Source organism: Zosterops lateralis, assembly GCF_965231275.1.
Source record: "Zosterops lateralis genome assembly, chromosome: 3".
NCBI lineage: Eukaryota > Metazoa > Chordata > Aves > Passeriformes > Zosteropidae > Zosterops > Zosterops lateralis.
The window spans coordinates 3,668,584-3,692,215 of record NC_139764.1 but is presented as its reverse complement, the minus strand read 5'-3'; the positions used below and the strand labels follow the sequence as shown (position 1 = coordinate 3,692,215).

Here is a 23,632-nt window from a genome sequence, read left to right as displayed (position 1 = left end):
AGCAAGATCTCCCACATTATCCATGGGCAAGCAGCCCAAAAGCTGAAGGAAGAAGGCCCCATGTGTACACAACCCCCTACAGGCAGGTGTAGTAGGATGAAAACTGCTGCTGTGATGCAGCACAACTCTGTAAATTTTCTTTTTGGAAGTTGCAAGAGTGGTTGTGCTGCGAGGGTCTTGGTCCAAAACAACAGTAGCACCTCCCAAAACTTAGCATTCAATGCCCCTGTGATTCCCAAAGTAGAGGAGCTCACAGTCCTGCTAAATTTTGCCAGTTGCTGTAGCCTTCCAACGGGCTGATGGAGCCTTCAGCCTCCACCACAGGAGGAGACCCTGGCTTCAGACACAGCCATCCTGTGCTGCCACTTGGCCTCAAGCCTGGAAAAGCCTTTGGCTGCTTTTATTTATAGATCCAGCCAGAAGGGGATTCAGCAGTGAATCTATTCCTGTGATAGGATAAATTTAGCATGAGTCAAGTCTTCTTTACCTCCTCAAAAATGGGACTTGATCATGCAGGTCTTTTCCAACCTGAAGGATTCTGTGATTCCCTAATTATTAAGAAATAGAGAGAAAAGCTCAGAAAGCAGTGGTATAGTGCATGAATGTTGGTTTTCATTAGGCTGCAGGAGAAATGTCTGGAGGGTCTGTGTGTGCTGCTCTCTTGGACATCAGGAATAACTCAAGGTGTTACACTGGCCTGGAGTGGGGAGGGAGGTGCCTAAATGAAAGAAATTTCATATATTGGCTCAAGAAAACATCTGATGCACAGGAGCAGTTTCCCAAGACAAACTTGTATTTCTGAGCATTCAACAAGAACTGGAAACAATGTTTTTTTTAAAAAAAATTGTTTTTCCTTCTGGCCAAGAGAGAGGTGTTACTCAGTCACATCAAACATGCCCACGCTATTCATAGACTGGGACAACCATATGTCCACACTTCTCCTAACATAACATCTTTTTCCCTTGGAGCCATCACTGAATTTGAAATTCTGTCCCTTTCTCCAAGATTTCTGGGCATCCAGGAAACAGGCACAGCTCCAGAGTGCAGAAAGTTCATGTATACCCACATGTGACAGCAAGATGTACACTGTAAGCCTTCCCAATATCCCAACTGTGCATCCAAGACATCCATATAGCAATTCCCAGAAACAGAATCAAGGAAATTAATTGTATTCACAGATTCACCATTTAAACAATCTGCACTGTGGCAGTGCAAAGCAAAGTTAAATGTTTTTTTTAAACATAGCTTAGTCTGACATTTTTTGCATACTTGGGTCAGTTGTAGTACAGCTCACTGAGGAATTTTTAATCCAGCTTCAAAATTTGATGCAGATAAAAATTCTTTTAAGTTCTTGTAGATTTGGAGTAACTCTGCATTTAATGATATCCTGTTCTTGACAGATAAAAAGACTGTATGAGGAGGCTGCAATTTAATCACAAATACACATGCATGATTGAGACCATCAAACAACATTTATGCACATACTTAGCTCTTAAAAGCATCTATAAAAACTCACACACTTCTTAAATTAATTATGTTTATTTCCATTAAATCAAGACAAATTTTCAAAATTAATACAAGATAAAAATTCAAGGTGGTTGGCATGGGGAAAAAAGGTAAGACTGCACATCATGGATATTACTTTTGCTCAAAAATATTTTTGAGCAAAACAATATTGGCATGTAGAACTGGCACTTTCCCACAGAACAAAACCAGCAGAATTTTCTTTTCTCTTCTAGTCAGTAGTTCTATGAAAACTAAACACACACACATGCAACCTGCAACTTTCATAGCCAGATTTATCATGAGAATTTGGAACAACCCTCTATTAGAAGTCACAAAATTGTAGCAAAACACTTTTTCTACTGCATTTTCATACCTGATGGGTTTTATAATACTTTCAACAAACAACAATCAGTTTTCCAACATTGACCACAAGTGCTTCAAACTGCATTAGTACGTGCAAGCAGGCCTGAGGCATTCACAAAACCTTATTTATTTGATACAGATTAAAGCACTCCTGCAAAGTTACAGCTCCTGCCTGAAATCAAAGCCACCGAAATCCAATTTTTCTTGTTGGTTTCATTAGGCTCCAAATTTGCTACAGCACTGGACAAAACACACATGTAACACTGATTTTAATTGTTTCAATAAAAATCTTCCACCTCTACAGCAGGATTTTCAAGTATTGCTATCCTAGTCTTCTAACGCCTACCAAAAATCATGACAAACAAAAAAAAGCCAAAATGGAGGGAAGATAATTTAAACAAATCTCCCTCTCCTTACCGCACCCCCACCCTCTCACCCAGGAACTTGCTGACTTAATTCCAAACTCAGAATTTACTGTATAGCCAGGAGTTGGATTAAGCTTTCCCTGAGCTCTCTTTCCACCTGTTTCAAAAAGTCAGAACATGTTTCCTTGAATTCACTATCATAATCATTATTATTATTATTGCCATTTTCTTTGCTAATATACAACATATTCTCTAGGCAAGTTATTTCATTTTGGTAGCCCTGGATTTGTATTTTATTGTTCCAAATACAGAACTTGAAAGTGCATCTGACTTCTAAACAGTATTAATCAGGCAGGTTTCAGGGAGTAACTAGACCCAGAAGATCTACAAGCCTTTGTAATGATATGTGTCTGTTGAAAGATGCAGAATTAATAACAGACCTTCTCAGAAATTTAGTGGCATAGCATCAGTTAGAGATAGAACTGCTTTGCATCACAAGGTTTGGGGTTTTAGAAGGGAACAAAGCACTGTCCTGTGCAGGAGGGGTCAGGAATGGGGATGGGTACAGATTTCATATACAAGAAAAGCAAATTGTTCACACACAAGATGCAATGCTGCACCATCATGGCACTGAGAGCACCTTTGGAGGTCTAGTCCCTACCTGCTACCCACCTTTAGAGGAGGGGGAGTTGTGTGATGTACACAAGGAAGCCTCAGAACTGCATGAAAATTTTGCTTAAACTAAGTAGTCTAAGGTATTGTCATGGACCTTAAATGCAAATCCCCAGAAGACTGACCTAAAATGTACCATCAAATACAACACAATATAAATACACAAGGAGACTTGGGTTAATGCTGCTGACTGCATTCAGAATTCAGTAGTCTTGCTTTTCCCTTTTCAGTATTTCTAGCATACCAAAAGGCATATTTGTGTCTTCCCCATAAATAAAGTTAGTCTGATAATTTAATTCTGTAGATTTATAAAATATTTTCTATGCAACTTAACACAATAGCCTAAAAAAAGCAATTAAATTTAACTTTAGGAAATCGTATATTTACAATTAAAATAAGTACAGACCTTATTGGGTTTGCATTCATTTATAGCACAAAATAATTTACAAGGCCTAAAGTAATAAATACTGGAAAGCTTTCAGAGACATGCGTTCTCCATGTGTCAGAGTGCAGTGGAGTTTCAGGATGCAGTAATGAGTCCTGGCTAAAGTGTATCCATGACTCCTTATGCTGGACGGCCTTGACCAAAACGGGCTTTTGACCTGGGTTAAAAACACATGAGAAACACCTTTACATTATTAATGTAGAGTTTTTTACATTATTAATGCAGCTTTTAATGTGTGGGGGTTTCCTGGTTTTGTTTTACAAGGTGGACAAAGAACAGGCTAAAAGTATTGGCCAACACTTTCAGTTTTCTGTAATTTCACAAAAAAAAATGATGTTGCAGCTGTACTGAACCTCCCCCCAGCATGGCTCCAAGGGTTTCACTCTCCCAGCTCTACTGGGAGACAAAGGGAAGCTTTCACACCTCATATGGCTTAACCTGGTGGAAGCTGATCCATAAGAAGTGTGTGAAATGAGGCATGTTTTTCTTTAAAATATTTCTTTAAAACCCACCACCCCAAAACCCACAAGTTTTTCTTGCTGTTGTTTTAAATTCTTACCTGGGATTCTTCTCAGCATTGCTCTGTCGTGCACTGACCTGTGCTGAGGCTTTTATCTGAGCTTCAAGTCTAGAATAAATGCCTCCTGCATACTGAAAGCCAGAAAAAAAATCAAATTTTGACATTATTTCAGTGTAATCAGTGACTTTCCATAAAAATCAGTAATATTCAGCACAATCTATGGCATACTTTTGTCCATTATCACAACCCAGTACCGAATTTTTTTTTAAACCCATTCTATTTTCCATGAGCAGTTTTTAAAAGCTTTAAATATTATTTTAAACTCTGATCCTCAAAAAATCATGCTTGGAACAAAATGAGGATTGGTAAAATTCGTTCTTTAGCTTAAGTATTGAATAGATGTTATTTTCGTTTGTGTTTAATGTTTTTATTAACCAATTCACTTCAACTCTGCAAAGACTACATTTTGCCAGGACAAATCTTACTTCTTTGCTGTCTTTGGACTTGACTCGATCAAGGTCTCCCAGTCTCAATTTTATTAAGTGCCCTGTGATCTCAGACATTCTTCTCTGATCTGTAAGAAATAAGGAAGGATATTTAGAACAAAGGTTTTCATTGCTACTGAACACAAGAATGATTAGACACAGACTTTAGTGATACTGGATTTGTAATTTTTTTTGGTTCATATATAAACCTTGAATAACCAAGATCCTAAATCCTGATGTAACCTCAACAGCCTTGGCAGATACCAGGATCAGCCTGAGGGACTAAACTGAGATCAAAATCTCAGGAAATGGTTTTGAGGCAGAGGTTTTTAAAACAGCAAAATCACACAAGAGTCCCAGGAGAGATTTAAAAAGGGAGAACAAATTAATACAACTTTGAGTATTTTTAGTCAGAGTGACTGGGAAAGAGATGGAAGTGGATGTTTCTCTGTTTATCTGCACAGACAACAAATGCCACAGGGATGCATTAAAAAAAAGTGTCTGCATACTTTTATAATCATGAGATGACAACTATAATCTCTGTAGGTTCTGTGCTGACATCCCAAATAAAGCACATAAATCATACAAACACCCCAAATCCCATTGCTGCATCTGAGATTAAATTCACCCTACAGGGGGTGTAACTAACTAAATTTTAAGAAAATTAGCTGGATCGTTTTCTTTGCATAATATTAACTTTATGAAAGCTAAACTCATGCAGGAACAGACCATCTTCTCTTTGAGCATCTTGGTTGAATCTCAGGGACCTGGAGGCATCCCATTTGTTCTGCTGCATGCTCACACTGCAAGAGAAAGGTGCACACATTCCTGTTAGCAGGGACAGCTTAAAAGGGGGTTTTAAAAGGGGGAACAGCTAAAATAGATTCCCAAGGGCTTTGAAAATTACTTACATGAACGGGGAAGCATCTCGGGAATTTGACTGTTGAAGAAAAAAAAAAACAACACATTTAATGTGGTTTTCTAAGTCCAAAATTTAGAGAAAATTCCTCATTATTTAAGCCAGCCAGAGAGCCTGGATTCACAGCTGTGATTTTACCTTATCAGATGGCTTCTCCCTTTTCTGAACACTAGGTGAAGAAACTGCTTTCTTTGGGTGCCTGTAGGATTTCTTTAATTTCTCCTTTCTCCCTGCTAAGGAAGAAATATCTATTCATACCCTCAGATACTTGGAATCTCTCAACTACAGAGCTGCTAAAAGTATTTTTTCCTCTCTTGCTTAACAAATAGTGTAAATCAACAGGGTTTTTTCCTTTTATTAGTGTTGCAGGCATGCTAACACACATTACTCAAATGCTTTTCTATGAGAAATATACGGAAACTCAAGTATGCATTTAAAATATAGAGTGATTTCATAACAGCACAGATTTTTTACATTTAAAAATAAGTGCACATACAAGCTACATTTTTGATTGTATTAATTCAATTACTAAATTCTGAGCAGTATCAGATCAAACAACTTTAAATTTAAATTACAAAAATTTTCTTTCAGAATTTATATTCTTTTTTTAAACTGGTACAATTCCAATTGCCCTTTGAGTAAAGACAAAAAGAACAAAGAACTGCCTCTCTTCCAATGGATCATTAGTAGGGTGAAAAGGAGAAGTTGCTTTTTGACTTTCCATGTTCCTAAACCCATAATCACATCAATAAATGAATAAAAGTCTTTTTAGATCATATAAAGCTTAGCTTCAATGCAGACACAATTTTAGCTACATTAACCAGTCATTCCTCTATATAATCAAAAGACAAATCTGCAATTCTTTTTTTTTTTGCATGTAAAAGTAGTCATGTAATTGCTGCCTTTTCTTCCAACATTTATTATGTGAAATTTCATTAATTTGAGAGTTTCCTGCAAAATAAGTGCTTGATAATTCCAGGGACTTCTCACACATGAATAGTTGCAGCTTTTCTTGTTTGCCAGTGATTTTTGATGGCACTGAGCAGTGGGGTAATTTGTACCTAACCACAGGAAAACTAGGGATAAAATCCAAATTACTTAGGGTTTTATTTTTGAAACACCTAATATTCAAAACCTGCTTACAGAGGACTTCTGCTGCCTCAAATCCCTGTCTGATAACTCCAGAGAGGAGGACTGTAAAGGATTGATGTACCTGGTTTCTTGCACACTTCTTCTTCATCCCCCACTTCATCCTCAGTGACCTCTGAGCCCGTGGTGTACTCCTCCTCCTCAGACAACAGCGATTGCTGCTTCTAACCAACACCAGGAGAAGTCAGAGATTAAAAGTCAGGCAAGGTTTCTATTAAATGATATATTAAATCTGTTTTGCAGGAGCTGACATCCAGCAGAGTTCCCTACCTCAGTGAGGAAACAGTGAGTAATTCCTAACAGATTAGGAATTACTAATAACAGCACAGAATTATGTTAACGTTCAGTAATGTGATGTTTACATTGTTTGAATATACACATATATCTAAATTAAGTGATAAGTGCCTTGTAATGAGAAATGATGAAGCTTAACAATGAAGACATGAAGCACCTCAGACCAGCCAAGAGAGAGAGAGCTACTCAAAACCTTGGATTTTGATTTATGTTTCTGCCAGCCTAAAAAACTATTAATAACTGATGCATGCAGTGCTAGTGTGGCTTGTTGCCATTTATAAAAACATTCAAAGGATCTTCTCATTTCTATTAAGGCCAAAGTAGTACTTCATACATATCATACTTTCTTGTAAAAACTGTTGCTACACTGCAACCTCCAAGTTAAAGCAAAAAATACATTTTTTGTCTCAATTATTAGAAAATAAGACAAAAATCAAAGCTAGTTCTTTGCTAGTACAAAAGACCAAATATTTTAAATCAGTAAAATATTTTACTAACCAGCTGCAAAGTCCAGTTCTTCAGAGACAAGAACTGTAGTCACAAAGAGAGAAAAAGACATATAAGTTAAAGAAGTAATAATAATTAAAATAAAGAAGTCAGAGGAATTCTAAAAATAGGGGTGGTATGTTACAGTACAGCACTCTACGCTGATAACTCCTCCCATCCTGAACTCTAAATTTTGGTGGCATGACTAAACCCAAGCAGGTTGAAAACCACTGACCAATTAAATGCAGTCAATTAATGTGTTAGTGAAAGTAAGCTTAGCATTAAAAATATCTACACCTGATTTTTTGATCAAAAAATCAGTCCAGGGCAGGAGGGAAGTTATGTACTGAAATATTTCCAGCAGACATGGGAGAAATTTTGCCTTTTCACCAACCAGGTATTTTGTACCTATCCTATCCTACAATGCTCAGCCAGTCTTTATTTTTAATAAAAGTTGTTCAAGAACTTTTTCAAAGGATCGTCATTATTAGAGAAAAAGAAGGAAAAGCATCAGCACTCACAGCATTGATTTCTCCAGTTTTGGGGCGCCAGGCTGTATTTGGTTCTACAAGCACATCACATTCAAGGCCCTTGTCATCACCAAGCCCAAAAACAGAATCACTTCAAGAGAAATACATAAACCAAAAATATTTCTATTCCACTACTTCAGAATCAGTCTCAATTTACTCAACATGTGTCAAGAGAGCAGACCGACCTCCAAGTCAGCCACATGACATTTTGATAGCAATAGATTAAAATATAAAGATATCAGTGAATGCTTATGGAGGTTGAGTGACTAAAAGCCTGCTTGAAAAGTAAAAGGAAAACGTACTTGTTCTTCACTTCCCAATTTTCAAGTGAACAACCAGAAATAAGTTACCCTTAGAAAGTCCTATGACTCATTTTGAAATTGGAGAGAACTCAAATATAACAAGCACATGTGTTCACTGTTGAAGGCTAAATTATTTCAGTAACACAATACAATGTTCTTACCTATTCTCATCCTTAGTGAAAGGAACAACTATAACATCCCTATGATGCAGCAGATCATTCAAGATCTGAGCAGTTTGAGATGGCAAAGCATCCCTCTCTTCACTTTGAGATAGCAAAGCATCCCCATCTTCACTTTCTGGAGGTAACTCCACCATGTGATCCCTCACTTTGCAGCCCTGCAATACACAGAGGCAGAAGAGCAAATATTGGAGTTAATGAGAGGAACTGATTTCATCAGTATAATAACAAAAGTTCTACAACCCTTACTTTGGAAAAAGATCCGTTTTCCTAACACACTGCTGCCCACCCCACCCATGTGTTTTGCTTTTTTCAAGGAAAGCTGCAGTACCTTTGGCAGGGTTGTAGGGTCAAACCGAAGAACTTTTTGGTTACAGCAGGGATACACTCCTGTGCCAGTCGAGCCCAGAGCACTGGCTACGCCTGGATAAAGAACTGGCTGCGGATGGTACTGGCAGTGGGAGAACTCAGTGCACAGGAAAGACTGCATTAGCAAAGAGACAGAGAACGAGAGGTGAGATGACCTGTGGAAGTAAAAATTGTGCACTGTAAAGAATATGCGCTGAGCTTTATTACCACATATTTTCTAAACTGCTTTAGTCCCTGCTTCACCCTCCAAAAGTCACCCCCCCACAAGGCAAAGTGAAATCAGACTCACCTGGTTACACCTTGAGCAGGTCAGCCAGTTGACAGTCCCCCAAAGACGCCAATAAACATCCCGCCAGGATTTCAGCTCCTCGTGAAGGCCAATTAAATACTCATGCACTTCCCAGATTTTGTCTCTGAAAAAGCCAAAAAATCAGAGTCTTGACTCTCTGTTTTGATCCTCCCACCAGAAACACGACGTGGAGAAAGAGCAGAGAACACACTGGTGAAATGCCTCCAATAGTTACAACAGGAGGGATACAATGTGAGACAATGATTACTAAATTCAGAGCATGACAGAAGAGCCTTTGTTTTTTCAGAACAACCTAAACTCACTCCTAACAAAGAATTAGAGCTTGATTCATCTCAAGATCCATATACTGCAAATTTATAAGCTAAGATAAACATCTTCTATCTATCTGCAACATAACAATAATTACTTAGCTAAAAAATACAGTTTGAAAGCTCCTGCCCTTTTGATGAAAGTACATACCTGGCAGTTCTAGTATTAAAATATAGGACTTTGTTCCTTCCTTGCGGTCAAATGAGACACACTTCAGAATTCAAAAGAATGCAGTGGGGCATGTTATCTTCAGAAATAGCAGATAAAATTTCTTCCCAATTTTAAGCCCTGGCCTGAACCATTTTTGTTAAATATGTGCCTAACCTAGGCTAAGCAAGCAGTACTTCCAGTTGGAAGTTAGTTCTAGGCACCACTAGAGGACCAATAAACAGAAACTTATTTTAAAATTACTAAAGATAGAACTGTATTCGCTCCTGAGTCTGAATTCATTAGTGGCCAGCATCACTTCTCAGTAAACATATTCTGTGCACCAAAGCATCACAAGTAGCACAAGGCAAATAATTAAAATCTAGATAATCCTCTGAGTAACTTGAAAGCCCTGCGCATTCATCTGCTGGGAATTGCAGAGCAGCCACATACACTCAGCTTAAGTGAAGTAACACAATTAATGAATTTCATGTGACTAATCACCAATGATCTTAAAATAGGTCAGGACAGGGGCACAAGATTTGGTTCTGTGTAGATGTTAATCAGATCTTAACTCCACCTTGGAATAACTGGTGGGAGCTGATATGGATCTGTTTTGGTTGTTCTGAACAAAATGGATCTGGCTGAGAAAAGTCTCCTGTCATTAATCTCCCACCAACCTCCTTAAAAGGGGCAGGAGGGGAGGGAGAGAACCGCAGTTGATCATGGACTGATCTTCATTAACAGGAGAATCCAACTGTTCACAGCCATTGATCAGACAGACAGAATTCAGTTAAACATCTGTGCCAAATGAATCAGACTTACAAAGGGAACAGGTCCTGCAAGCTCCTATGACAATTACTTCAGGAACAGAGAAACAACTGGTAAAGTTTATTTATAGCAGTCTTTAAGCAGGTTGAGCATTTGATTTGACAGAAGAAAGTCAGACTAGAAAATACTCTTTAGCCTTTCTTTGCTGGTAGGGTGGGGTCTATCCTTCACTAAAAAACCTTGCAGAAATGCAGCATTTAATTCAATCTGTCATCAACTGCATACATCTTAAAACCATCTGATGAAAGAATTAGCTGAGTATTTTCTATTTAAAGAAGTGCAACCCAAAAATATCCCTCTCAGTAATCATAGCTGCAGTTTTCCCATTTCCATTCTGCAGCAGCACTGCTGAATGAATTTCAGCAGTATACATCATCATAATCACACTCTCTCTGTTTTTGTTTGTTTGTTTGTTTTTTGTTTGTTTGTTGTTTTTTTTTGCTAGGTAATACAGGAAGTTGAGATGCTTCATACACTCTTCACATATCTGTGACTTAACTTTGTCATGTATCTGAGTATGTAGTACTTCTAAAATCACCCAAAATCAGAGTTGAAGAAACATTTTATATGTGTACATACTCACTACCTTATATGAACATAGACAATATTCCCATGTTGGTCTATGTTGATTTTTCCTGGTACACAAGGAATTCTCCTTTCAGTTTCTTTGGTTAGCAGCTTTTTACATAAACAACACCTAGATGAAAAAGAGAAAGAAGGAAAGAAAGCACTGGAGTAAGAGCAGGACTTCTAAACACAGGGATTGTCCTTGCTATTGAAGCAGCCATATAAAAAGACCATACCTGTATAAAGTTGCTGCATTTCCTCTAGAATCTGGATTTACATACTCCGGGTCAAAGAGTCTCTCAATCTTCTTGCAGAAAAGTTTACTATTAATGACAGCAACACAGCTCACCCATTAGAAAAACAACTGAAAATTGCTTTATGTATAGTGAGATTAACAATCACATTCTGATAAGCAAAGTCACTCATAGAATCCAGCTTTTAATATAATTTCCCTTTACATTATCCTGTTCATCTCATTTTTACACAAGTGTGACAAAAGTGATACTCTGATTTTTTCTTTATTAAAATGCTTGCCAATATTAACTGCCAGCTTCTACCTTGACTAAAAGACCTTTTATTAGTGAATATTGCTGTGAAATTGTATTTCATTCTAAAATTAAGCCTTCATCCCTACAGACTAAAATCCTCCCTGACTTTCACTTTGTCTGTCAGTCTGCACTCCTATAATTGGCCCCTTATCTTGATACTAAGCTGGGGTCCTGATGTATGAAAGAACATATCATCACAACTCTTCAGCCTCCCAGTCATTCTGAATTGTAAGTCCAAACATCTGGGTTCACAGGATGAGGCCAAACCATTCCCTACCCACTAGAAGCATGTCATCCCATAAAACATTTCTCACCCTAATCCTGTCTCCCATGTGAGAATTCATGAATTATTCACCCATGCCATGCTCCTAGTGTGGCCTTTCCTTTTGCTCATTTCTTATAAAAGCTCCTTCATTTTGCTCATAATTTTAATATAAAATTCTGAAGTCACACCATTATGTTCTGCATTAAAAATACATTCCATGAGAATTTATATAGCATATCATTTCAAACTGCACAGTCTTAGCTGCTATGAAATATGATCCCAAAGGCCAACAGCACTTCAGAAGTGTATTACAGGGCAAAAAAGTTACCTCTTAAATTTGTCTCTTTTGTCTTTCAGCTCTTCCACCTCATTGTGCCTGAAGAGATCAGCAATGTGCGTAACAAGATTAGCGTTGATACAGTTCATGTTACATGGCGTGGCTACAATGGCATTCATATTTTCGTAACAATAATGAATGCATTTCTCTACCTAGGAAAAATAAATATGAATGTTAAGGAATTCTAGACCACCCCCACTCCCAATTTTTATTGTGGGGTTTTGGAAAACTATTTCATTTTGACATAAAAATAAGAAAACGAGCCTCAGATTTGCCAAAAGGAGAAACTGAATTAAAGTGATTTAGTTTATGTTCTCCTCCAAAAACTTCAGTAACCTTCCAATTGCTTGTTAAAATAGAACCAAAAAACACGTGGATCTCAACTTCAACAGCTGTGCTTTCCTGTGGGTTACCCCAATGACAGAACTTTTGACAAACATTTTAACAAAGTCAGCAGGTATTCCTTATGCAGAGCTGGAAAATCAGATCCTAAACTGCAGACATATCATTCATGTATCAAAAGATACAAAACAAGCACCCTAGATCACACTATCACATTTAGAAATAAGTTACTCCACATTTTATTGCATTGAGATTCTGCAAATATTGGATTACTGCACTGAATAGGAAAAGTGTTAAAAATCTCAATGTTCTCATTGCAGCACCTGTTGATGTAACAGCCAAAGCACAACAAACAAGCTGTTCAGACACCTGGTAATTAACTGTGCCCTCATGCCAGAAAATCAATATTTCTTACTACTTACTAATGAATCCATCTTCAAAAACTCAGAAGAAATAAGGATTGAGATGACATTTGATGGTTCTAGAAGGCAACAGAACAAAGGCAGGGTTTTTTACATAGATTTTTTTGTAATTTCGTATCACATCCCTCCCTCTTCATATTTAGCATCTGCGTTAGCTATTATTTTAGCAATCAGCTTGTCATTCCATCTGCTAGTATATAGAACCTTTTAACCATCTTCAGAAATAAATTTTTGGTTTATCATTTCAGTGACCAGAGTACAACTATACCCTGGAAAAATTATTAAAATTGGAAAAGGAGACTTCACAATTACACAAGATTAACTTCCATCTGTAGCCATCACACCCAGCTGAGGTTTTTTTTCAAAATAACCTTCACATTGCAAGTTATAAACAAACCAAGAGAATAAAGTTGTATTTTAAGAAGTGGTAGCAAAGACTCATTAAAAAATTAAAAATTTGCCTCAAAACCTGCAAAGGCTCTTCTACAATTGTAATGGATTGCATTGAAATTGTAGAAAACATTGCAATTGTACCAACAGGGTGCAGAGGAGAAATAAACAAACCAATCATCAGCATGTAAAATCTACCACTGTGTCCTTGGTCAGATGAGGTCTGAACAGTCTTAATTAAAAACATCACATCCCAAAATATATTAGGGCTTTTTTATTGCTTCAACTTTCAGCATGTTTCCTCAAGGCTGTCAGTGCTGGCAAAGCAGAGCCATCTGCTGAAATGACCAGAAGATCTCTGTTGCAACATTCTTCTGACAACTGACAACAGTCGGAAACAGACTGGAGCTGAACTGCATCAAAACCATTCATCTTCAACTAGTCCAGAACACAATGAACCTAAAAGAAATGATCTGCTTTTACCTAAAGTGGGCATTTCGTTATCCTCAGACTCTTTGGAGTTCCTTTTGACGTATCTTATCAGCCAGTCAAAGATGTGAACATCACAGTGCACGGAGATGTCCACCTCCTCCCAGCGCTGGGCGTCCACTGACAGGTACTCAGCAAAGTATTTCATCTCCGAAATCAAAAGGTCTCGGGGACACACAAAATCTTCCCTGAGGTTTTTGGCTTCGTCGCACACGTGGATCACCATGTTCGGCCTCAAAAGAGAAAAAGCCACAAAGCAAATTAAGAGCCGAAGCCAATTAGGACATCAAAGCCCAGCGACCTCATTTCCAACTCTGGGTCATGCATTGCAACACTGATGTCACCAACAGGGTTTTATTAACAGAGGGAAAACAAATTGCAGTTATTAACTACTAATAGGAACTATAGTTGGATAGGTGAAGAAGACAGAGGCACATCCTCTACAAATAATCAGAGAGATTAAATTAAAGGAGCAGAAATAGAAAATTTCTAGCTCCATTCCCCAATTTTCTCAGCTGTTTGTTATAGGATACTACCTGAATTATATGGAGAACTTATTCGTTCTCCCTTCTTAATTTTCTTCAAAGAATAACCAGATAGAAATGCCTAAATCACTGAGGCACCATGTAACAGCAATTTTCATCAGTGGAAATTAAGATTTGGTTTATTGCCTATTAAAAATCTCTATTTCTTAAGAAATGCTCAAAGCTAGAATCACTAACTGCTCTCTCTACAGAAAGGTGCTTAGGTTTCAAACAAACATTATTCTATGTGTAATTAAATAGTGTGGAAAACAGGGAATAAATGCAATGGAATAAAGTGACCTGGAGGGTTTTTGGGATTCATGGGAAACCTTTTCATTTACAGCTTTCTGTTCCTGCTTTTACATAGGACAAATCTATGTTCAAGACTATTTTTTAAAGTGTAATTGAGCATCAGTCTTGTTTCATTCCTTTATAAAACCAGGTATGTTCCTCACTCCTGCCACAGCAGTGATCAATCACCCAGAGGAACAGTATGCACAGATTTATAAATATCTTACTGCACACAACACATTCTTAAACCAACTCCTTGAATTTCTGTAGCAACAGAAGGTTTCCAGATTTCTTACAGCAGTTGTTAGGCTGTTTCCAGCTGTTTTCTTTCTGGTAGTAGATAAATTTCAGCAATTTAGACATCTTTCTGTCAACTTTACGATCCCCTAGACAACAAACACACAAAGCTCTTCTTACCCCTGGGTTTCATCAGTGCTTTCTCCACTGTTATGTACAGGACCCTTCTCAGATTCTGAAGAACAGCTCCTTGTGGAGGCTACACTGGGCCTTCCTTCAGTGTAAGGGAAAAAGGCTGTATTAGAACAAACTCCTGATCTTCTGCTCTTCAGCATCTTGGAAATGCAACTGAAGTATGGCAGTCATGGTGGAGCAATGGCACACCTAGCAACAAATCTGCTTCCATAAGGGCTACTAACAATCCAGATTCCTGCTCTGAGTGCCACACATGGGAACTCACAGCAACACCACTGCTGGGCTGCCCAGACTCTTGGCTACAAACCCAAATGACTCCTGGCTGAACACTGAGCATGAGACTCACTGCCTTCAGCACTCCCTTCTGAGAATGTGACCCATTCCTTTACTCTTCTGGTCTGCTTTGTGGGATGTGGCTCCTGAGACCCCGCCACATCAAAGCTTCTGCCAGGACATGACTTGAGACCAATCCCCCTCCTTACCCATCACGTGCCAGCTTTGGAAATAAGCAGCTTCCAAAGAGAAGCACAGAAGACTCTTAGGATGTGCTTGTTTTTCCCAAATTTCTCACACATGTGGCTTAAATCAGCTGATCATATCAAACAAGGTTCAGAGAGAGCAGACCATGAAATCTGCCTGGTCCTCATCAGTGAGGTTGTTCCAGGAATAAAGAACAGATGCACTTCAAATAGCTGATCTTCACAAAGGTGCTACAAGCAGTGGAAAGTGCACACAACAACCTAGTGAAGTTCAGTCACCAAATCCACTGAGTTCTGGATCGAGGGTTAGAACAATGGATGTCTTTTCCAGCTGTGAATAGATTACTGCAACGTGAAATTTCAATGATCTTGCTTGAAAGTTGGAAAGATCATTATCTTTTTTTAACAATGGAAGGGCACATATCTGTCTTTTACTGCAAACCCATCAGGTGGTGATTTTCCATGATTATGCCATTCTCTCTGATTTCTGGGAGTTCCAGAAACATCATCTCCCTCCTGAGTAATGTAAGAGGCTGAAGAAAATTAAGACAGACCTCTTCATCTAATGGCTAAACAACTACAGCAGGCTGACAGCAAAAATGATATATAGTTCAGAACACAGCAGTTATTCCCTTCAGGAAAGCAAAATTACTGCATGGGAGGCAGAAGAAACAAAACTTTCTCCAAAGGTGCAGCCAAAGGCCTCGCACAGTTAAGTCTTAGTAAGGCCTTAATAGAGGGAGCACAGTTAAGAGAAGGGGAAGATTCACTCCCTGTAAAACCTTGGAAACGGCTGGCTCCAGCTTTCTGGGCAGCCATTCTCACTGCAGGTGAGGTGGGAACCCTGGGTTGGAATCAAAGGTGTGAGTTTTAAAAGAAGGGACTGTGGAAATATGTGGTATGAAAGAGTTCTGCCTGCAAGCATATTAACAAGTTCATTGTGAACACGGTGATTTATTGAAGGCAATAATGTTGACAACAAGAATATGCAACACAGCCAAATTAACGGGGACATCTGAACTTCACCATACATTTCTTCCTACCTTTTTTTCCTCCCAGCCAAAGCTTACAAATTGATTAACTTTTGAAACCTTGTAACAAATACTTTGGGTAAAAGGCTATCCTCTGTGCTTGTTCACTGTCATGAGATGCAATCAGAGGGACTTACCAGCAGTTTCCCTTATAATTAGCAATAAAGAAAGTAATAAAGCTTTTATAACTCAGCCAAAACCAGAATCCAGCTCAGAATGAGTATGGTCTGATTTGCTTTTTCTTGCTGTAACTCATGACTACAAACAAATGCAAACAGGCCCAAAATTCTTGATCCTGGCAATAAGCTAATATGACTAAATACACTAGGAAGCAATTAATTAAACAAAAAACATTTCCAAATAGGATTGACTCAAATCCCCAATTCTGAAATGTAGAAATGAAGCAAATACTAAGGTGAGTTCACCCAAACCCGTGAGAAAAAAAGATTAATCACTCTAATTCCATATCAACAAATTACACTCAAACAGGGCAAATGATTTATCCAAAGTCACAAAGAAAACAGAGAATAATCTCAGGCTGGGATCTTGTTGAAAATAACATTACATTACTGTACTTAACTGTATTAATACTCATTACATGTATTACCCTGTTAAAAAGAAAACATGCACTAATTGTCTAAGGCATTCTAGAAGCAGAGTTAGCTCGTTAACTGCCTTCTGGGAAGCTGCTAATCCTGTAAACAGGGACCTGTGGGTGCCAGCAGCATTTATCCCACATCAGGCATGGAACCCTAAAGTTGAAAGCCGATGGGAAGAACTTTCAGTCTTGACACTCCATATACAGTTTTCCAGTATCATCCCTTGATTAGAATTATTAAAAATGCTTTATTCAAAGTTCAAACAGCTGCTCTTCTGCTGCAAAGAGGACAGTGAAAGCTGCAGTGAAGGACATTTTAACAGAGAACATGTTTAAACACTTCACTGTCATCTTAAGTTTTAACACAGAAATTACTTATTCATCACTGAAGCAAATTTCTCATGCAAACAAATTTACCAACTTCTAAAGTCACTGGAACATCTCTGTACTGAAAATCAGAGAATAACACTCACAAATTTAATTACAACTTCTGACAGAAGTAATACCAAAGGAATTGTTAACAATATTTAATTGTGCTATGATTGAATTTACAACTATTGGGTTTGGTCCTCTTCTGCCCAATAATTACTGGGACATGTAATTGACTAAGACACATTTTATGTCTTATCAAGACTGTCTTGAAGCAAAAATTAGCTACATTTTGCTCTGTACCCATCCATGGCAAACACAGGGCTTGCAGCTGGGAGAGGAAGGTTTGCCTTTGAGGGATCACCTCCTCAGCTTCCTGCAGCTTTTCCTCACAATATTCTCCAGTTATTTTAATAACGCTGCTTAACGTGACTTCAAATGGCTGTAGGGTTAATAGCACACCACCAAAAATGCTAAACAGAATTCAGCAGAAGGATTTATGCCTCTTGGAAGGACAAGTTACCAAAAATACCCAAGCAAACATTGATTCTTAAACTAAACTAATGGCAAGTGCCTTGTCGTATGCATTAAATCCATACTTAACTCTCCAAGGATGAATGACTGTTATCCCTGGGTGGACTTAACCACTCAGGACAAAAGCATGCACATACTGATTATGAAAGCCAATATATTTCAGAATGACTGAAGACATACCAGTTATAGTAATGGAATCCTGCCCAATAGCAGGCTCCTGAAACTCTGTCTGTGAATCGAGCAAGGAGGATTTGATGTACGTAGCTAAAGATTCCACAGGACTCCCACCAGCAGCCATCAGGGAATTATATTGGTTGTCAACAGGTGAACTTCCACTGCTTTTTAGTTCATCAAACCTTTTTGCACACTGTCACAAGATTAAATGATAGGACAATGAAGCAGTAGCTTTCAGCACATTTTTAATAACTGTGATTTGATGGACACTGTATTGCACATTTTTGCACGGGAATAGTTACTGATATCAAACTCATAAATGCTTCCTATGTAGTTAGTGGTACCAGTATATAAAAACACAGTAAAATAATAGCTACCATAATTATATATTCTAACACAGAGAGAAAAAAATTAAGTAGAACCTGTTTCAACTTTCATTTCCTGAAACTCTGTGATTTTGAGCCCAGTTTTCAAAGTTACGGGGATAGTTTGAATTCTCGCTTTGTAACTAGTTATTTTACTATAAACATGGTCAAATGTTATTAAGGGTGGCTATAGAAACCAACTCACAATTATTATTATTTTAGTTTATGACCTCCATTCCAACATGGACAAAAGGGACTGCTGCTTTCTACTGCAATTCTATAAACTTCTCATTCCCTGTTTTGAGGAACTAGACAGTCTTTCCATTTTATAAATTTGTACCAACACAATCCTAACAAATAGGTTTGGTTCAGCAAAGTCCTACACAGAGGTAACTTGCACATACAAATAAATCTACTTAAATTCTACAGGTGCTCCTTCTGTGACACAGGTGTTGGGCTCCATTGAGAGCTGTTTTTATTTATTTATTTGGGGTTGAGTTAACAGACACTGCTTGGTGGCAGTGCCCCTTTGGGCCAGGGGCACACAGGGCCATCCTTCCGATATTCATTTTCTCAAACTTGTGATGCCTGTCACACACATACAGGAGATAAATAAAGGGACATCTGTACTTTTGTGTCACTGCCTTAAACGGGGACTCCACATATTTGTGACATTTAGTTCTTTAAAAACAGAGTAGTCAGACACGCACTAATTAATCCTATGAATTAATATGAGGAGAGGGCTCACTGATGTTGTTATTTTAGTTGCTTAACAAGCACAGTGCTGTCTGCACATTGAAAGGTGACCAGTAGAGACATCCCCAAGCATTCTTGAAAGGCAGTAACATGCCACAGAAGCTTCTACACCCAATCCTTCATTTTTATGTTCTAAATACAAGGTTACAGCACCACCCAATAGCACTGCTATAAATGTGAGCTGACACACTTGATTAGGTTTGCAAGAAAGTCAAGACCACTGGCTTTTCTTTCAGCTTTGCTGAATCACAAGGGTAAAAGACATTTTTCTTTTCTTAGCTTACAGCCTCTCAGAAATCAAAAAGTCAAAATTATTACTAAAAAAACCACCCAAAACCAAAAACAACAACAACAAAAAAAACAAAACCAAGAGCATTTCATCAGGAAATTCAGCAATCCAGAAAGAGAAGTAAGTATACAGAGGTTCTTCCAGATCTATTCCAACCAGAGAAAGAAAAATCCACATCTTGTAGGATCAACAAAGAAGCAACTGCACTCTTTACCTAATAGAGATCTGCAGCCCCTCCTTGTTTAGAGTTGTTACGGCAAGTATAGAGTAGAGAGTTATTAGGTTCCCTGGTAAGGATACTACAGGGTTAGTGGGTATGGCATTCTTTCCATCTAAGTCTTAGCTATGGAGTATGGAATGCAGTAGCACAGCTACCTTTCTTAAATTCAACTTTTTAATTTTTCCTTTCCAGAAACTTTAATTCTTATTCTGTATAAGTTCTAACAAAGTACACTGGAGAATGTATTTCTCAATTTAAACACTCAGGTTCTGTAGAAATAAAACAAAATCCCCTCACCTCTTTTCAATCTACTGCTCATTTAACATTTTCAATTAGGTGCAAATTACTTTAGGTAAAAAACCCGAAAAACCTTAATTTCAATTTCCCTCCCTCCTCCCTGAAATGTTTTCTTCTCCATAAAGCATTGCTTAGAGCATACAAATTCTTTCATTAGTGAACTCACTTCTTTGGATGTATATCTTGGAACCAGCCTTGCCACACTGTCCCAGTTGATAGGCTGAGGAACACCAATTAGGGAACACAGGATCATATCCAAAACCATCTGGTTGTTGTCATAGGGGAAGTTATTGTTTTCTGAGAATCCACGACTCATCTTTGGCTACTTAAGCCTAGAAGAGAAAGAGTTTTTAGCAAGTCTCACTGCATGGTTTACTAAAGCTTGATCTACTTTACCTGCAGCACTCCATAAATTACTGGGAGAAGTGTTTACCACAGCATTAAAGTCAAGTACTGTGGCTTTTTTGAACAAAATTTACATATACTCAAAACCCTGAGGGAGAAGCAGACATGCAAAACACACCCAACCCAAGAGCAGCAGGTATTATCCCCCACTGCTCTGAGCTGCCTCTTTCCAGAGGGGAAATCACACCTCTGAGGCCTCTAATACAAGAGAAAGGCTTCCAGAAATCTCAGAATAAACTGCTTAACTTACAGATGGGCATTTTAATGTAAATTTACTTATATTCAAATACAGTTGTCTGTTCTCACAAACTACCTACTCTCAGCTTTGCTGGCCTCTCTCTCAGCACACCTGACTACCATTATTTAGAAGCCAAGACAGGACACCAATTTAAGGGCCATCAACATTTAGGAGCCAGGAAACAGCACTGGAATCTCGTTCAACTCTCATCCCAAACACCTGACATTCCCAACTCCTTATTAGCCAGGATGAACAATTACAAAAACCTCTTACTCTTCAGCTTCAAGCTGAACACCAGAACAAAGCATATAAGGACAGCAGAAAACACTTTATAAAACAGGATTATATTCAGGTTTTCTTCTTTTTCCAAATTGATTTTGTGTATAACAAACAGGGAACAGAGTAAAAGTTCAAAGTACTGATTTAGTTTATGCTGGGAAAGAACTGCAGGCATTAATGGAGACTTTCATGTTCAAGTGACACATGGCCAAAGAACTCAGGAGGGACTTAGAAATACTTAATAAAAGAACTTTAAGGCCACAAGCAAATTTTTGACTTATAAAGCAAGAATTATAGGGAATTTGAGAGAAAATACACCTAGATAAGACCTGATAACTTGTTACTAAAAGCATACTATACATAGATGTTCCTTTTGCACCACCTTCTTTCTAAAAGAAAAGATGCTTAAAATACACAAAATAGCTCTGACTTTTTTCCCTCTATAGAAGCTGTCCCAGCCCTTTTTTCTGCTTGTTTTGTTGGTAGAAGCAGAAATCACAGCAGCAGGTAACTGTAAGCTTTCATCCTCTCAAAAGAGTAGCTGAATTAAATCAGAAGGAAAAAAAACCCCAGAACTCACCGAGAGAATTCTTTGGTTTCCCACAGTCATGAGATTTAAAAAGAAAAAAAGCCACAAAACAGAAGTCCTATAGAAAATTCCATACCATTGTAGCAATTCTATCTAAATTAAATCCGCTGCAAGACATGCCAAATAGCCTGTTCTAAAAAATAAAGGTCCTCACAGACAACACAAGCCCAAAATTCCAAGTAAAATAGATGCCACAATCAGGTAAAAGTGGATCAGCCCCCAAAGTCACCGTGTCCTTATCCCTCACCCTGAGAGCACTTCCAAGCAGTGTCACTGTGGTGATTCTGTGCTGGAGACTCCTCTCTGTCAGTGTGCAGACAGATGTCAGCAGCAATCACATTTCAGCCCCTGAACCTCTCCTGTTTCTGCTCTCAGGAGGAGGAGAAATAACCAGGCCAGAACGGGTCAGCACTGGTGGCAAAGCCCAGCAGTTATGAAACAACACTGAGCGGACTTCTCCTGCCAGCTCACACACATGGTTTAAAAATATGTTTGGATGAGATAAGTAAATGATGGAGTATTATAATCCCCCTGGTTTCCCACCATAAAATAGGCTTAATGTGAGTAAAATTACCAACAGTGTCAATATTCCATAAATCACCCTTCTGAGGGCTAGTGCTATGGGATGGTTACACTGGGCAATCAAAGAAAGGAAGAGAGAAGGAAAACCTTTTATTTTGTGAAAAAACAGGAGTCTGTAATTTACAGGGAAAAAAAAAATCTGAGTGCTTCAGTGGTAACAAGTTTACTACATATCAGCCCTGTGGACCATGAAAGGATGACAGGTGCTCTAAAACGTGATGACACATTCAGAGAGAATCAAGTCTTTGTCTCTCATACAGGTCCCTTAATTTGCTTACTCTGCGCATCAAAAGGCAGTTCTGTAAATGCTTATCACTGCAAAGACAAATGAAGGAGGAGACTTAATTACAGGCATACAAAAGTATTTTTATTTATATTCTAGAAAGAACACGGGACTCCTCTTTTGTAGCTTTATATGTGACATGCAATATTTGCCTTTTCGTCCTTTAGGAAACCCTGTTGGAAATATAAAGACACGTGTGCAAGATTCTGTCTCGTGCAAGAACTCTCTAAAAGCAGCAACATAAAGCCTGTAATAAATCACATTCTTAAAGAGAAAAAGCAACTTCTACAGTTCTCCGCTCTGCTACTGCAAGGAAAGCTCAAGTTAACCCCCTTCTTCAACTATGAAAATTGGAGGGGGAAAAAAAAGTTTCCAAATTATTAAACTCTGAACAACTCTTTGAGACGCATAACACAGAAAGAGACGTGCGAACAGGAATTCCTATCCATACTCAGAATTCCAAATAAAGCGGTAAAAAGGATTCCTAAGAGTGAATTCATTGTGGAAACGCACGATCTGATTAGACTTTTTTATGATTTAGAGCAAATCACTAACGTAGAAATGAAGGATTACCGCCCCTTGCCTGCGCAGGGCCTGAGGGAAGGTGAAGATGGTGGGATGGGCACGAGGTTTTCCATCCACAGCCCCGAACGCAAGGAAGTGATGGTGCAAAATGAGCCGCGGGAGAGGAACAACAGCAACTTTGTAGCTTCCCCACGTACCAGCCAGCATTAAAAACTATAAAGCGTTAAAGTTAAAAAAAAAAAAAAAAAAAAAAAAAAAAAAAAAAAAAAAGACCCAGTCTAAGATACCCTACAAGTGCAGCAGCCTCAGAGCGGGGACCCCGCCGGCCCCCCTCGGGCGCTCTCCGCCGGGACCCCTCCCGGGTTTACCTGGCGGTTCCCAGGCCAGCGGGACGGGACAGGACGGGCAGGGGCTCCTTCGGGGGACGTGCCGGGGCAGCGGAGGGACGGGGGCTCGGCTCCAGGGAGGAAGAAGGGGCGCCCTCGGCCACTCGCACCGCGCCCGCCGCGCCCTCATCTGCCGGCGCCGTCCGGCCCGACCCTCAGGGGAGGGGAGGGAACTCCGCGAGGGGGGGCGGCCCCGGCCAATGGGTGCGGGGCGGGTGACGAGGCCCCGCCCCCTCGCGCCGGGCGCAGCCAATGGAGCGGCGCGAAGCGCTCCCGCCCCGGGCGCGCAGCGGCCCCGCCTTGCCGCAGTGCAGCGGCGGCGGCGGCGCCTCCCGCCCTGCGCGCGGCGTCCGGTCGCCCCGGCAACGCCCCGCCCCGCGTGCGTCACCGTGACGTCACGGCACGCCCAGGACAAGCTCTTTCGGTCCCACTCGCCGCGCGGGGG

General features: G+C 39.2%; 1 protein-coding gene across 3 annotated transcripts; it reads right to left on the bottom strand.

The window, feature by feature from the left end:
- Nucleotides 1-1,556: 1,556 nt before the first annotated feature.
- SANBR (SANT and BTB domain regulator of CSR) lies at nucleotides 1,557-23,617 on the bottom strand. 3 transcript variants are annotated; one of them, XM_083857824.1, is made up of 21 exons: nucleotides 23,170-23,617; nucleotides 20,067-20,232; nucleotides 17,980-18,166; nucleotides 14,774-14,867; nucleotides 13,536-13,774; nucleotides 12,663-12,721; nucleotides 11,890-12,050; nucleotides 10,985-11,071; nucleotides 10,768-10,878; nucleotides 8,874-8,997; nucleotides 8,547-8,699; nucleotides 8,198-8,373; nucleotides 7,726-7,825; nucleotides 7,217-7,249; nucleotides 6,489-6,588; nucleotides 5,414-5,508; nucleotides 5,268-5,296; nucleotides 5,086-5,159; nucleotides 4,357-4,445; nucleotides 3,911-4,002; nucleotides 1,557-3,508 (listed from the first exon to the last, which is right to left on the bottom strand). In XM_083857824.1, exons 2-21 carry the CDS (start codon nucleotides 20,214-20,216, stop codon nucleotides 3,472-3,474), a joined length of 2,190 nt encoding a protein of 729 aa, XP_083713950.1. In that variant the 5' UTR covers nucleotides 20,217-20,232; nucleotides 23,170-23,617; the 3' UTR covers nucleotides 1,557-3,471. The 3 variants fall into 3 exon arrangements, with proteins under 3 accessions (XP_083713950.1, XP_083713951.1, XP_083713952.1); XM_083857825.1 differs by having other exon boundaries at nucleotides 5,414-5,505; XM_083857826.1 differs by lacking the exons at nucleotides 17,980-18,166; nucleotides 23,170-23,617 and having other exon boundaries at nucleotides 20,067-20,162.
- Nucleotides 23,618-23,632: the final 15 nt, after the last annotated feature.